Below are 15,007 nucleotides of genomic sequence, written 5' to 3'. Positions count from 1 at the left end.
GTCTGAATTTGGCAATAAGGAGTTCATGATCTGAGCTACAGTCACCTCCTGGTCTTGTTTTTGCTGACTTTATAGAGCTTCTCCATCTTCAGCTGCAAAGAATATAATCAATCTGATTTTGATATTGACCATCTGGTGATGTCCATGTGTAGAGTCTTCTCACACACATTCTCAATATGTGTTGTTGGAAGAGGGTGTTTTGCTATGACCAGTGCGTTCTCTTGACAAAACTCTGTTAGCCTTTACTCTGCTTCATTTTGTACTCCAAGACCATACTTGCCTCTTACTGCAGGTATCTCTTGACTTCCCACTTTTGTATTCTAGTCCCCTATGATGAAAGGGGCATCTTTTTTTGGTGTTAGTTCTAAAAGGTCCTTATAGAACCATTCAACTTCAGCTTCTTCAGCATTAGTGGTTAGAGCATAGACTTGGATTGCTGTGATATTGAATGGCTTGCCTTGGAGATGAACCGAGATCATTCTGTCATTTTTGAGATTGCACACAAGTACTGCATTTTGAACTCTTCTGTTGAATATGAAGGCTAATCCATTTCTTCTAAGGGATTGTTGCCCACAGTAGTAGATACAGTGGTCATCTGAATTAAATTCGCCCACTCTGGTTCCATTTTAATTCACTGATTCCTAAAATGTCAATGTTCACTCTTACCATCTCCTGTTTGACCACTTCCAATTTACCTTGATTCATGGACTTAACTTTCAGTTTCCTATGCAATATTGTTCTTTACAGAATCGAACTTTATTTCTATCCCCAGTCACATCCACAATTGGGTGTTGTTTTCGCTTTGGCTTAACCTCTTCACTCCTGGAGCTATTTCTCCAGTCTTCTCCAGTAGCATATTGGCCACCTACCGACCTGGGAGTTCATCTTTTAGTGTCATATATTTTATACGTCAATGTGTTAATGTAAATCCACATTAAGGAGAATGCTCTTGTCTCCCAGAAAAGTGACTTTGGAGACATACTGTCTGTCTTCTGAAGGTTGCCTCTGTAAGTTGGGGCTTCCCTTGTAGCTCAGATGATAAAGAATCTGCCTGCAATGCAGGAGACCTGGGTTTGATACCTGGGTTGGGAAGATCCCCTGGAGAAGGAAATAGCTGCTGCTACTGCTGCTAAGTTGCTTCAGTCGTGTCCGACTCTGTGCGACCCCATAGATGGCAGCCCACCAGGCTCCCCCATCCCTGGGATTCTCTAGGCAAGAATACTGGAGTGGGTTGCCATTCCCTTCTCCAATGCATGAAAGTGAAAAGTGAAAGTGAAGTCACTCAGTCGTGTCTGACTCTTAGCGACCCCATGGACTGCAGCCTACCAGGCTCCTCCGTCCATGGGATTTTCCAGGCAAGAGTACTGGAGTGGGGTGCCCTTGCCTTCTCTGAGGGAATAGCTACCCTCTCCAGTATTCCCACCTGGAGAATTCCAGACAGAGGTTACAGTGCTTAGGGTTGCAAAGAGCGAGACACAACTGAATGACTAGCACTTTCTGTAGGTGGAACTGGAAAAACTCTAAAGTGTGACTGACTCCATATACATTTTACAGCTAACTACCATTTTTTGGCAGTCTTATTCTTAATGATTTTATCTTTCTTTTTTTAGCTAGTCTTTGTGCTTAAATGTCCTTACAGAGTCCTTCTTTAATTCTCTGTATCTAATTAGTTAGCAATCAAAAGAAAGCTGAATATGATGGTTCCCATTTCTATAGTAACCACGTCTGAAGTAATGGTTCTACTTCATTCATCATCTTAGTTTTCTTAATACTTTTTTTTCCTTCTGGTATTATTATCTTTCCTAATAAACTGACTAGACATTGATTGTGACTTGCCAAATCACTTTGCTTGCTCTGTAATTTGGAGTAAAGAGCAGAGACTAAAGCATTTAGAACTTTTCTGTCGACTAGCTTTCTTGATAACTTCCAATAAAAGGTTTAGTTTCCTAAGCAGGATAGACACCTCAGTGCAAATAAACTACAACACCCACATTCCTGTGAATCTGATAAAAATAATGCAGAGGTGTAGATGACTAGCTAAAGAGAATATGAAACAGTTGCATTCATTTCCCTCCCAGACTTCTCACTGGCAGAAAATATTCAGAAGTCAATAGGAGATAAGGTATTTAAAAGATATTAAAAGCTTTGTTAGCAGATTGAATTGCTCTAGATGTAGCACTAAAAGAAGTTTGGCAATTGAAATATGTATCCAAACTATGATACCTAGAAAAGGAGTGATAATGCAAATCTAGTTTCTATTCTGGAAATTTTCGCAGGTTAACCAAATGTTGAGACTGAGTCATTCAGGCTCTTCGGATCAAATTTACCACATTGTTTTTATAAGATGAAATCGGAAATAGCAAGAATCTTCATTTAAAGCCTATGGAAAGTGACACATAAATCATGCATTTTGATGGTCCACCATTAATTAACTACTATTTCATCTCTGTCCTCACTTTTGAGCTCACTTGGGTACTGGTTTTCCTGACTGAAAGCTCAAAGGCAGTTCCACCGTTTATTCTATTTTCTTTCCTCCCTGAATCTAGGTACTCTAACCAGCACTATATTTGTCAATCTGTGAAAGCACAACCTCCAGTGGGTTGAAAATTTTGAGCTACTTACAAGTCTGCTCTTCCTCCTTTATTCACATCCTTTTTGTTTTTTTTCCCTTGCAGGAAATAAATAGCTATTAATTTATATGCTAATCCATATAATTCCACATTTTCCTTAAGATGACGCTATGTGAGATGTATTTATGATTTAATATACAAAGGATATTTTAAAATTATGAGATAATAATACACTATTTCTGGACAGTTATGCAGAGCAATTTTACAATTGTTCTTTTGTATTTAAGGTGACAACACTTGTCAACACAAGCAACAAAGGCCCATCTGGTAAAAAGAAAGGAAGGTCAAAGAAAGCCCATGTACTGGCCGCATCTGTAGAGCAAGCCACTCAGAACTTTCTGGAAAAAGGTGAACAGATTGCTAAGGAGAGTCAAGATCTCAAAGAAGAACTGGTTGCTGCTGTTGAGGATGTCCGCAAACAAGGTAGGAAGAACGATATTATTTCAGAGGGATGAATATGATGTTTAAACAGTGGGTTTTTTTCTAGAAAAATAAGACTACTCTTAAATAAGACTACTCAAAAGAGTAGTCTTATTATTTTTTTTTCGCCTCTATATGCACTTCTCATTTTTAATTTTGCTGGAATTAGGTGTATAGGCAGGTAGAAATTTCTTTGTTGTGGCAGTTTAACACAGCTACAGACACTCCATGTCTGCTGTTGCTCTTCAGATTGTTTTCATCTGGTTGATGAAACCAGACTCTCATGTTAAACTTAGGTGTTGGGGAGGATACGATGAGAATCCTTTGTATTTATAAAGTCACTGAAAATTCAAGATTTGATAGATGAAGGGAGGAGAATACAGTGTAAGAAAATTAATATTGCTTTTGTATGATTCCCAAATTTCTATTTTCAGTTCATGACTTTTCTCAAAAATCTATCTGGTTAACTAGCTACCAATTGATCAATTATATAGCTAGGAAGCTATCAATAATACTATTTATTTAGTATATTAAAATTTTTTAATTGTAGTAAAATACACATAAAATATATTATTATAACCATTTTAAGTGTATAGTTTGGTCATATAAAGTATAATGATATGGTTGAGTCACTAATCTCCATAACTTTTTCACCTTGCAAAACTGAAATTCTATGCCTATTAAACAACCTCCAAGTTTGCCTTTCCCCAAACCACTGGCAATCACTATGTGAGTTTCTTTTTTGAAGAGTTTTACTACTCTAGATGCATGCAAGTAGCATCATAGCATTTGTCTTATTGTGATTGGTTTATTTCACTTAGCATAAGGTCCTTGAGGTTTATGCATATTGTGGCATATGTCAAAATGCCTTTCCTTTTTAGGGCTGAATATTATTTTATTGTATATTTATACTGTGTTTCATTTATCCATTCATCTGTTGGTGGACATTTGTGTGCCTTTAACCTTTTGGCCATTGTGAATAATCCAGCTATGAGCATGGGTATACAAATATCTCTTTATCACCCTGCTTCCAATTCTTTTGGATTTACATCCAGAGGTGATATTGCTAGATCATATAGTAGTTATATTTTTAATTCTTTGAGGAACTTCTCTACTGTTTTCCATAGCAGCCTTGCCATTTTATACTTCTACTAATAGTGCAGAAGGGTTCCAGTTTCTCTATATCCTTGGCAACACTTGTGATTTTCTGTGTTTTTTTTTTTTTAATTTTATAGTAGTAATCACAGTGAATGTCAGATGATATCTCATTGTGATTTTGATTTCCTTTTTTCTAATGATTGACTATATTGAGCATTATTTCGTGTGCTTGTTGGCTATATTTATATCTTCCTTGAAGAAATGTTTATTTAAGCCCATTGCCTTGTTGTTATAGAGTTATAAGAGTAGACCCTTTATCAGATATTGTTTTGCAAATATTTTCTCCCTTCCTGTGGGCTATCTTTTGACTCTATTGACTGTATCCTTTGATACACAGACATTTTAAATTTTGATGTGGTCTTGTTCAGCAGCTTTAGTGGAAAATTCTAGGACACCATGAAATTAGAACAAACACCTACATCCCCCTCATCTCTGTCCTCTGTTTTCTGTCTAATAAATGCCACATTTGTTGTTATTCAGTCTCCCAGTCCTATCTGACTCTTTGCGACACCATGGACTGCAACATACCAGGCCTGCTTGTCCTTCATCATCTCCTGAAGTTTGCCCAAGTTCATGTCCATTGCATCAGTGATGCCATCTAGCCATCTCATCCTCTGATGCCCTCTTCTCCTTCTGACCTCAATCTTTCCTGGCATCGGGAACTTTTCCAATGAGTCAGCAGTTTGCATCAGATGACCAAAATACTGAAGCTTTGGCTTCAATATCAGTCCTTCCAAGGAGTATTCAGGGTTCATTTCCCTTAAGATTGACTGATTTGATCTCCTTGTTGTCCAAGGAACTTTCGGGAGTCTTCTCCAGCACCACAGTTCCAAGGCATCAATTCTTTGTGCTCTGCCTTCTTTATCGTCCAGCTCTCACAGCCGTGCGTGACCACTGGGAGAACCATAGCCTTGACTATGTGGACCTTTGTCGTCAGAGTAAAGTCTATGCTTTTCAATACACTCTCTAGGTTTGTCATCACTTTCCTGCCAAGAAGCAATCATCATCTGATTTCATGGTAGTCATCATCTGCAGTGATGCCACATATATGTATTCAGTTGCAGAAATCTTGGTATCATGCTTACTACTTCCGTTTCCTTCCAAATACAATCTACCACGAAGACCCATAGATTTTTTAACTCCTAGGTACCTCTTAAATTGACCAACTTCTATTTTAGTTATTCAGAAGCACCATGTTTTACCTTCTCCAGGGTCTTTATACATTCTTTCTTCTCTCTCATAGTTAAGAAAGACTCATTCTGCACATCCCAGCTCAAAGAATACCTTCCCAGGGAATCCGTCCCTGACACTCCTGTGATACTCTTTCATGGATATTTCCTTGTCACTTTCCACTGGATAATATAATTTTTGTGAGGTGGCTTAATTGATAGCTTTGTTCTCTGCCACACTGGAAATTAATGAAGATAGAGAACACCCTGTGTCTCTTTTGCAACCATTGATTTGCAATGCTTGGCATTTGTAAGACTTTAAGAAGTATTTGTTGATGAAATGAAGGAATAGATGATTGAATGTTCTATCACCTTTCTACTTGCAAACCAGCCACTTTTTCAATTTGCAGATGGATATTTGGTCCCTGGAAATACCAAACATCTTTCCATACCAAGAATCACCCTTCTTCATACTGCCATGTGCTTCCTATTCTGTTCTTAAATCTAAATGTTAATTCTATTTACATAACACTCATATAAATTGTTTCTTTAATTCAAAGTGTTAAATTTTACATATTTCATCTAATGTGGATGGAATATATTTATATATGTGTTTTAGCAACATAATAGCTTCCAAGTTTCTAAGTGCTATTGAAAACTGGTATTCCTTCTGAATTGCAGATGGACACTTGTGTTCATGCATCTGTAGCCTGGATACTTTCTTTTTCTTTTTTTAGGTTGACTGGGAGATAATAAATTTCACACATTTAAAGTGTGATAAGTTTTGATAAGTTTTGATAAATTTGATAAGTTTTGACAGATGTGTACCACCGTCAATATAGTGAACCTCTCCTACTACAGAGGGTTTTTATTAACTGGCCTCTAGGCTGTTTTCTCAAAGATTTATCTGTCATCAGACAAGTTACATTTTCCTATTTAGTTCCCTTAACCATCCTTAACTTTCCCTTATATTATGCTTAGAAGTTGGTTTTCACACCTTCTGTAGAAATTAATATTTTAGATTTCTCAAAGCTTGTATGAAATGCTGTTTTGGGAGCATAATATAATAACCAGCATAGTTTTTGGTCAGAATGTCCTAGGAATATTAGAGTGAGAAATTATAAAGTTAATTTAGGACAGCTTATCAGTTGTTATTATAGAGAATATTTTAAATTTCCATTATACTAGTGATTTCCCTTACTGAGAAATTATGAATAAGGAATGATACTTATGTATCAAGCCCAGATGCTACATGTCCTTTTCGAAACAAGGTCAAATTCAAGGAAATGTTATATTTGCAAAATAAATTTTCCTGGAAAAATACTTTAAAATTATTTTTTCTGTTTCTCCTATCTTCAGGTACTCTCAAATACACTTCACCTGTCTGTCATGTGTATACTTTTTGTCTCTGACGGCAGAGTCCTTGGGCTCTCCTTTCAGTTCTGTGCCCACAGGCTCTCTTTTCTGCTTTCTGTTCCAACTTGGTTCTTTATTGTGTAACCCCATAGACTGCCTGGTTTTGCACAGATTTTCTGATTGACTATTACCTAGATTTTATTTACAAGTGAGAGGCTGAGTTGACTTTGAGAGAAAGGTGGGGAGCAGGGAGGATGGGGGAGCAAGTGAGGACTAGGGTAGGAATATTTAGTCACTGAAACTTTGAAACTTAGGTATCTTCTCTTGGAGAAAGAAATGGAACTCTCTCCAGTATTCTTGCCTGGGAAATCCCATGAACAGAGGAGCCTGGCAGACTACAGCCCATGGGGTCTCAAAAGATTTGGACACAGTGACTAAACAACATCAACAACAAATAGCCTTTCCTCCCAGCGTAGAAATCTCTTTCTAAATTCAGAAATTGTGAAAACACTTTCTTTCTTTAATGTAGCTCTAGCATCCACACATGCTTACTTATTAAATGATATATGCTTTAGGAATTGAATCTATTGTGTATAATCTTTTTCTATTGAATTGTTTTTGCTTCTTTAAATCAAATGGTGAAAAGCATTGTCACTTTTAAAAAATATTTTCAGCCTGAGTTAAATGCCTGAAGTTTTAGTATAGTACATCTTCATTTTCATATTTTTTAATATAGAATCATTTACTGTTATTCTTTCAAAGTTTCACAACACTCATGATTATAATTACTGTAATCTGGGAAGATTATATATGAAATTATCCATTTAACTATGTCATTATTGTATCTCATATAGTTAAATTTAGTGTTGAATTTTGTAATCACTAAAAATATGTATCTTTTAATCCTAAACTACATGTCAGATTTTTTTTAGGTGTTCAGTACGAGTGGTGATAATATTTTTGTGTGCTGAGTCACTCAGTCATGTCTGACTCTTTGTGACCCCATGAACTATAGCCTGCCAAGCTCCTTTGCCCATGCAATTCTCCAAGCAAGAATACTGGACTGGTAGACAATATTTTTGTCCTAGAATATTTCAGTAGAAGATTTTCCTATACTCTAAATTATAGACTGCAAAAGAAGAATATGAGCAGCATTTCTATTAAAAATAAGTAATGAAGATAAATTACTTAAATATATATAAAAAAGAGAAATCATAGTCAAAGCCTAGAATACTGATATTTTAGACTTGGATAAAAATGGGATATTTTAGACTTGGGTAAATATGGTTGGTCAAGGGTGTGTGTGTGTGTGTGCATGTGTGTCTGTTTTATCATAGATATAGTATTACATATATGTATATTATCTTCCTAATTGAAGTTTAAACTTCATCGGGATATATATATTTCTTTCTGTTCTTAAAGGACCTGGCATGATGCTCCAGCACATGGCAAGTTATATTCAAAGAGATTTTTATGTGAAGTTAGCAGAGCATCAGATGTTTGATTAATATATCTGATTTCCAGTGTTATTTTGGCCATTGACTACACAATTTAAGCTAAATCACCAAACCTGTTTCAGTCTTATTGTCTCCAATTTTCAAAAAGGTAATAATCATTGTTTTGGCCTTATTGGGTTGTTTTACATAATGGAGACACAAAAGATTTTTGAAAAATTAAATTTTACATAAATGTCAGACAAAATTTATTCTTTATAATTTATTAAATCAATCTGTACTCCTTAAGACAATAGCTGGCTTTCCTATTAATAAACAATGCTAGACCAAGGATCTTAGAGAATTGAATCAGTGTCTTGCAGTCTCTCTGAAAAGGACTGCATAACTCACTGTGGCTTAGAGTTGGTAGTCATTGTAAGTGGTCTTAGCAAACCATGATTGGATAGTTGTATAACCCATGTATTATACATAGAGAAGCTCTTACTAAGGATTGTGGAGGCAGTTATCTCAATGAGGTCTTTATACGGAAGCTCTGGCCAGCTTTGGGACAGAGAATGTCAAAACATTTTTAATGTTTACCACCATGCTCTCCCTCAACTGAAAACTCTAGGTTTTAAGCTATGGGCTAATCTTGTTTAGTCACTGAGTTGTGTCAGACTTCTTTGCAACCCCATGGACTATAGCCCGCCAGGGTCCTCTGTCAATGCGATTCCCCAGGCTAGAATGCTAGAGTGGGTTGCCATTTCCTTCACCAGGAGGTGTTAATCTCAGGGTTCTCATTTTTTAGTGAATATTAGAATTGCTTGGAAAGATTTTGAACTTCCTGATGTCCAGGCCTCAGACCTTATCGTTTAAGTCAGGAACTCTTGGGGGGAACCCAAATCTTGAGATTTTTAAAGCTCCCCAGATGATTTCATTGTGCAACCAATTTGAAAAGACATGGAATAATATTCTTCTTGCTGATCAACCCCACCTGATGACTCATTAGTGTATGTTAGCAATTGTTTCCCTTTAGGGAGCTGATGGCAGTCAGTCATTTTACAAGATTTATGAGCTTGTAGCTTACATAAAGTTAGATAGGGGAAACTGATATAGCATTCTGATATGGCATTCAATACTTAGATGTCACGGATCAATGTAACTCTATACCAAAAGATGTTTTACCTAGTCTGGCATTCTGTAGGCACTCAGGGAATATGTGTTGAGTATGTACTAGAGAGCTAAATCTATAAGACAGTCAGTACTTTCAACTCCAGCATCAGTCCTTCCAATGAATATTCAGGGTCGATTTCCTTTAGAATTGACTGGTTTGATCTCCTTGCAGTCCAAGGGATTCTCAATAGCCTTCTCCAACAGCCCAGTTTGAAAGCATCGATTCTTTGGTGCTCAGCCTTCTTTACGGTCCAACTCTCACATCTGTACATGACTACTGGAAAAACCATAGCTTTGACTAGACAGACCTTTGTTGGAAAACTCATGTCTTTACTTTTTAATATGCTGTTTAGGTTTGTCATAGATTTTCTTCCAAGGGGCAAGCGTCTTTTAATTTCATGGCTGCAGTCACCATCTGAAGTGATTTTGGAGCCCAAGAAAATAAAGTCTGTCATTGTTTCCAATTTTTCTGCTTCTATTTGCCATGAAGTGATGGGACTGGATGCTATGATCTTAGTTTTTGAATGTTGAATTTTAAGCCAGATTTTTCACTCTCCTCTTTCACTTCCATTTAGAGGTTCTTTAGTTCCTCTTTGCTTTCTGCCATAAGGGTGGTATCATCTGCATATCTGAGGTTATTGATATTTCTCCTGGCTATCTTCATCCCAGTTTGTGACTCATCCAGCCCAGTATTTTGCATGATGGACTCTGCATATAAGTTAAATAAGCAGGGTGACAATATATAGCTTTGACATACTTCTTTCCCAATTTTGAAAGAACCTGTTGTTCCATGTCCAGTTCTAACTATTGCTTCTTGACCTTTCTACAGGATTTTCAGAAGGTAGGTAAAGTAGTCTGATATTCCTATCTCTTTAAGAACTCTCCACAGTTTATTGTGATCCACACAGTCAAAGGCTTTGACATCATCAATGAGCAGAAGTAGATGTTTTTCCTGACCTCCCTTGCTTCCTCCATGATTCAACAAATGTTGGCAATTTGATCTCTGCTTCCTCTGCCTTTTCTAAATCCAGCTTGTACACCTGGGAGTTCTCTGTTCACATACGGTTGAAGCCTAGCTTGAAGGATTTTGAGCATTACCTGGCTAACATGTGAAATGAACACAATTTTAAAAGGTAAAGAGGTACAACTGACATTGATATTTGGGGGATAGCTACAAAAACCCTGATTTGATGAGAATTTTCATATTCAGGCATAATTAGAACTACAATAAGATGGTGGATAGGGACCATATTAGGAAAAGTTCAGGAACTAAGTGACATATGGACACATGATAAAAGAGAAACAAGAAGGCAGTTCAAAGGTTGGTTTGTACCAATTTAAGGGATGTTTTAGAAAGATTTGTTTGGCAACTTCATGAAAAGTTGACTAAGTCATAGAAAGACAGGACTCAGATTGCTTAGGCATTATTGTAACATTGCAGAGAAAACAAAACAAAAGGAGAAATACTTTGAATGTCTGGGATTGAAGTGATGGTCATGGGAATAGAAATAAGAACCAAAATATTATAGACACTGCAAAAAAGAATAAAAGATTTGCCACTTGTTGAAGGGAAGAGACAAAAGTCAACATTTATTCCATGTTTTTGGCCTTAGACAACTTAATTGTGACATGTTAAGAGATGACAGTTGAGGAAAGAGGACCAATTTGATTTTAAACATCGGTGGATAAAGGAAACTGCCTAGCAGATGGTTAATGCTATAGAAATGAAACTTTCAGTTCAATTCAGTTCAGTTCAGTTGCTCAGTCGTGTCCAACTCTTTGCGACCCCATGGACTGCAGCATGCCAGGCTTCCCTGTCCATCACCAACTCCCAGAGTTTGCTCAAACTCATGTCCATCGAGTCAGTGATGCCATCCAATCATCTCATCCTCTGTCGCCTCCTTCTCCTCCTGCCTTTAATCTTTCCCAGCATCAGGGTCTTTTCTAAGGAGTTGGCTCTTCGCATCAGGTGGCCAAAGGACTGGAGCTTCAGCTTCAGCATCAATCCTTCCAAAGAATATTCAGGACTGATCTCCTTTAGGATGGACTGGTTGGATCTCCTTGCAGTCCAAGGGACTCTCAAGAGTCTTCTCCAACACCACAGTTCAAAAGCATCAATTCTTTGGCGCTCAGCTTTCTTTATGGTCCAATTCTCACATCCATACAAGACTACTGGAAAAACCATAGCTCTGACCATACAGACCTTTGTTGGCAAATTAATGTCTCTACTTTTTAATATGCTATCTAGGTACGGGGGAGCCTGGTGGGCTGCTGTCTATGGGGTCACACAGAGTCAGACACAACTGAAACGACTTAGCAGCAGCAGCAGCAGGTTTGTTATAGATTTTCTTTCAAGGAGCAAGCATCTTTTAACTTCATGGCTGTAGTCACCATCTGCAGGGATTTTGGAGCCCCTCCAAAATAAAATCTCACACTGTTTCCTTTATTTCCCCATCTATTTGCCATGAAGTGATGGGACCGGATTCCATGATGTTAGTTTTCTGAATGTTGAGTTTTAAGCCAACTTTTCACTCTTCTCTTTCATTTTCATCAAGAGGCTCTTTAGTTCTTCACTCTCTGCCAAAGGATGGTGTCATCTGCAACTTTGGGAAATCAGAAATCTGAAAGTTTTTGGAGTTGATAAATAAAGCTTTCAGAATCAGAACTTCCTTTGAGTATAGTACTTTCCAGAAGATAGGAAAGGAAAGAGGATTAGTTTTAGAAGAAAAGCTGCATTAAGACTGAAAATGGGATAGAAATGAATCAGAGAGGAAAGGCATGCCTTGAAATGTGACCAGAGAGCAAACAGAGTACAGAATCTTGAATCCAGGAGAATAGAATATTCTGTGAAAAAGACAGTGATCAATCCAAACTGGGAATGCTGTTGCAATCAGGTCAAATTCTTCTGAGATCATGGAGGATGATTAATGAGAAAACACCTTGGATTTTGTTAGAAAGATGCCATTAAGTATGTAAAGTACATTTTCAGGAGGCTGCAAGGACAATGCCTAAAAAGAAAAAAAAGATGCTAAAAGAAGAGAGTAGATTGCATAGTAAAGGATGTAGGCAGGAAATCTGCCCATCCCCTTCTTTGGTCATTATTGCTCTATCTACTGCACATTTTCTTTTTTTTTTTTTTTCCCCTTAAGGTAGTCTTGGACTCAAATTAGGGACTATGTGTTATCATTTTGTTATTTATTTTGTTATTTATTTCACCTGTGAAGACTGGCACAGTGCCTGACACATAAGAACACTTAATGCCTGACCCTGAACATTGTCTCAGAATGGAAAGAGAGAAATAGAAGAGTAATTGGAGAAAGTATTGTGGACAGAGAATATGATTGTTTGCTTGCCTGCTTATTTTGTTCAGCCTAAATCAGAAGTGTCAGAGCCTATATCAAGAGAGGGAGCCACTGGTGAGGTGAATTGTGGATACAAAGGGACAAAATGTAGGTTGGTCACATGAGGTGATGCAGATTTCTTTATCTCCAAAGCTAGTAGGAAAGAGAGATATACCCAACAATGGGTTCTATAGAAAACATCAGAACAAAAGCAGTTTGGATGAAGTGATCTCAATTATTTTGAATGAAAAAGGAAGTGTTTTTAACAGACCATGGCTATCTGATAGTTGAACACTTTTGTAGATGCTTTTATATTTTTTGTCTGTTACTGGCATCTGTTTGACTCTCTCACATTTCAAAAAATTGCATTTATTGAATACAGCTGTTATTCCTTCCTTGGATGTAGTTAAAAAGGCCAATTTGTATCAGGCTAATTATCTAAGAATTTTTTATTTAATTTGTTTATTTGGTGTGTAACAACATCTGCTAGAACGGAATGCTCACATATTTTCTTTGTGAATTTTCTTAGACTTGAAAGAAATCCATAATCTGTCCTTTGAAAGATAGACACTGTCCATCTTTGCCCAATAAGCAGGTTCATTTAATGATGTAACCCAGCAGCTGCTTCTGTGCTATTTCATTATTGTATTTCCACACCCTCTTAATTATTGGAGCAATTTCTTGAGTTTCCTGTCTTCAGTCAACAGCTCACTCTTTATCTGGGCAAAACAGTTAAGACATGGCCCAGCCAATAAGATGCATCTGGCCATGGTATAGATAGAAATGTACATGGCCTTAACCCATCATTAAGAAGGATCTCATGGAGCAAAGTGGTAAAAGGTACAGATGAAAGAGGTAGCTTCTTCATGAAAACATTTCCAAATCAAAGAGATGATCAGACCTTTCACTGCTCAGTGAAGCTTTTCTTTGTTTTAATACAACTTACAATGTGGAGTGATATAGTTATATCAACTAGTTTCATTGTTATAATTATTATTTTACCCAATCAATATTTATTGAGTAACTAACAACCAGTGGGCAGCGACAGACAGAACAAGACTGAGAAAGGTGTGAGAGAAAGATGTCCTCATGTCTCTGAGAAGGGATAAATCTTTGCCTCTTGATGATCTGGTGGGCTTCCCAGGTGGTGCAAGTGGTAAAGAATCTGCCTGCCAATATAGGAGAAACAGGAGACCCAGGTTTGATCCTTGGGTTGGAAAATCCTCTGGAGTAGGAAATGGCACCCCACTCCAGTATTCTTGCCTGAAAAATTCCATGACCAGAAGAGACTGGTGGGCTACAGTCCATGGGATTACAAAAGGGTCAAGCCAACCTGGTAACTTTCTCCCTCCCCATCCATTTTGCTATTAGGATGGTGTGATGGTGTAATGAGCTGTCCAACAGAAACTCCTGTTTATGTCAACTGTGTGAATCCCCCAACTGAGATCTGATCAAAATCCATTTCCCTGGATGGGCGTGATCAGTTACTCAGGTGTGTCTGAACCTTTGGGACCCCGTGGACTGTAACCCGCCAGGCTCCTCTCCCCATGGAATTCTTCAGGCATGAATACTGGAGTGGGGTGCCATTTCCTACTCCAGGGGATATTCTGGAACAAGGGATCAAACCTGCGTCTCCGCATTGGTGGGTGGGTTCTTTACCACTAGCACAACTTGGGAAGCCCTATTTCCCTGGACAAGAAGCTTCTAATATCACATTGGAATCCTGCCTCTCTTCCTCCAGCCACCCTATTAATATGTAAATCAACGCAGTCCAGTCCTGGAAGAAGGAAGGCAGTGTCCTCTTTCCTGCCCCACTTGGAATCTGTATTCTGCTGAGTATAGATCCATTAATTTAAAAAATAATATTATTTAAAAAATAATATTCAAGTAATATAACAGATGCATGTTTATTAGATCAAGTGAAGAGAAGACCTTGAAGTTGGTATGGTGAGTGTCTTTTCAGTCTCAGTGCAGCTGAGTCAAGGGTCTGGTGATCATCTGGTGTGTCCACACACCGCTGTTCACCGTCCCTCCCAAGGCACCTCCTTCCCTCCTTTATAGAGGCTTTTTTCACAAGCGTTCCTCAGAGTGAAGTTCATAGACCATGCAGTTCAGAATTACCTGGGTGAGGATGAGAGCTATCCATAAAAGTTTGTATTCCTGCGCCCAGCCAAAAGCTTCCCAGATGGCTCAGACAGTAAAGATTCTGCTTGCAATGCAGGAGGCCTGGGTTTGATCCCTGGTTGAGAAGATCCCCTGGAGAAGGGAATGGCTATCTACTCCAATATTCTTGCCTGAAAAATTCCATGAACAGAGGAGGCTGGTGA

At 37.9% G+C, this 15,007-nt stretch overlaps 1 protein-coding gene across 5 annotated transcripts in view; it reads left to right on the top strand.

The window, feature by feature from the left end:
• CTNNA2 (catenin alpha 2) overlaps nucleotides 1–15,007 on the top strand; it is a 1,320,456-nt gene that overhangs the window by 290,272 nt on the left and 1,015,177 nt on the right. For all 5 annotated transcript variants that reach the window (XM_043468829.1, XM_043468828.1, XM_043468827.1 and 2 more), the window contains one exon: nucleotides 2,858–3,053. In XM_043468829.1, the coding sequence (XP_043324764.1) occupies nucleotides 2,858–3,053 (196 nt within the window). The remainder of the gene's footprint in view (nucleotides 1–2,857; nucleotides 3,054–15,007) is intronic.

The sequence above is a fragment of the Cervus canadensis genome, chromosome 5 (genome assembly GCF_019320065.1).
Source record: "Cervus canadensis isolate Bull #8, Minnesota chromosome 5, ASM1932006v1, whole genome shotgun sequence".
In the NCBI taxonomy this organism is placed as follows: domain Eukaryota; kingdom Metazoa; phylum Chordata; class Mammalia; order Artiodactyla; family Cervidae; genus Cervus; species Cervus canadensis.
The sequence above is the reverse complement of the archived record's forward strand: the minus strand, read 5'-3'. Positions and strand labels throughout refer to the sequence as shown.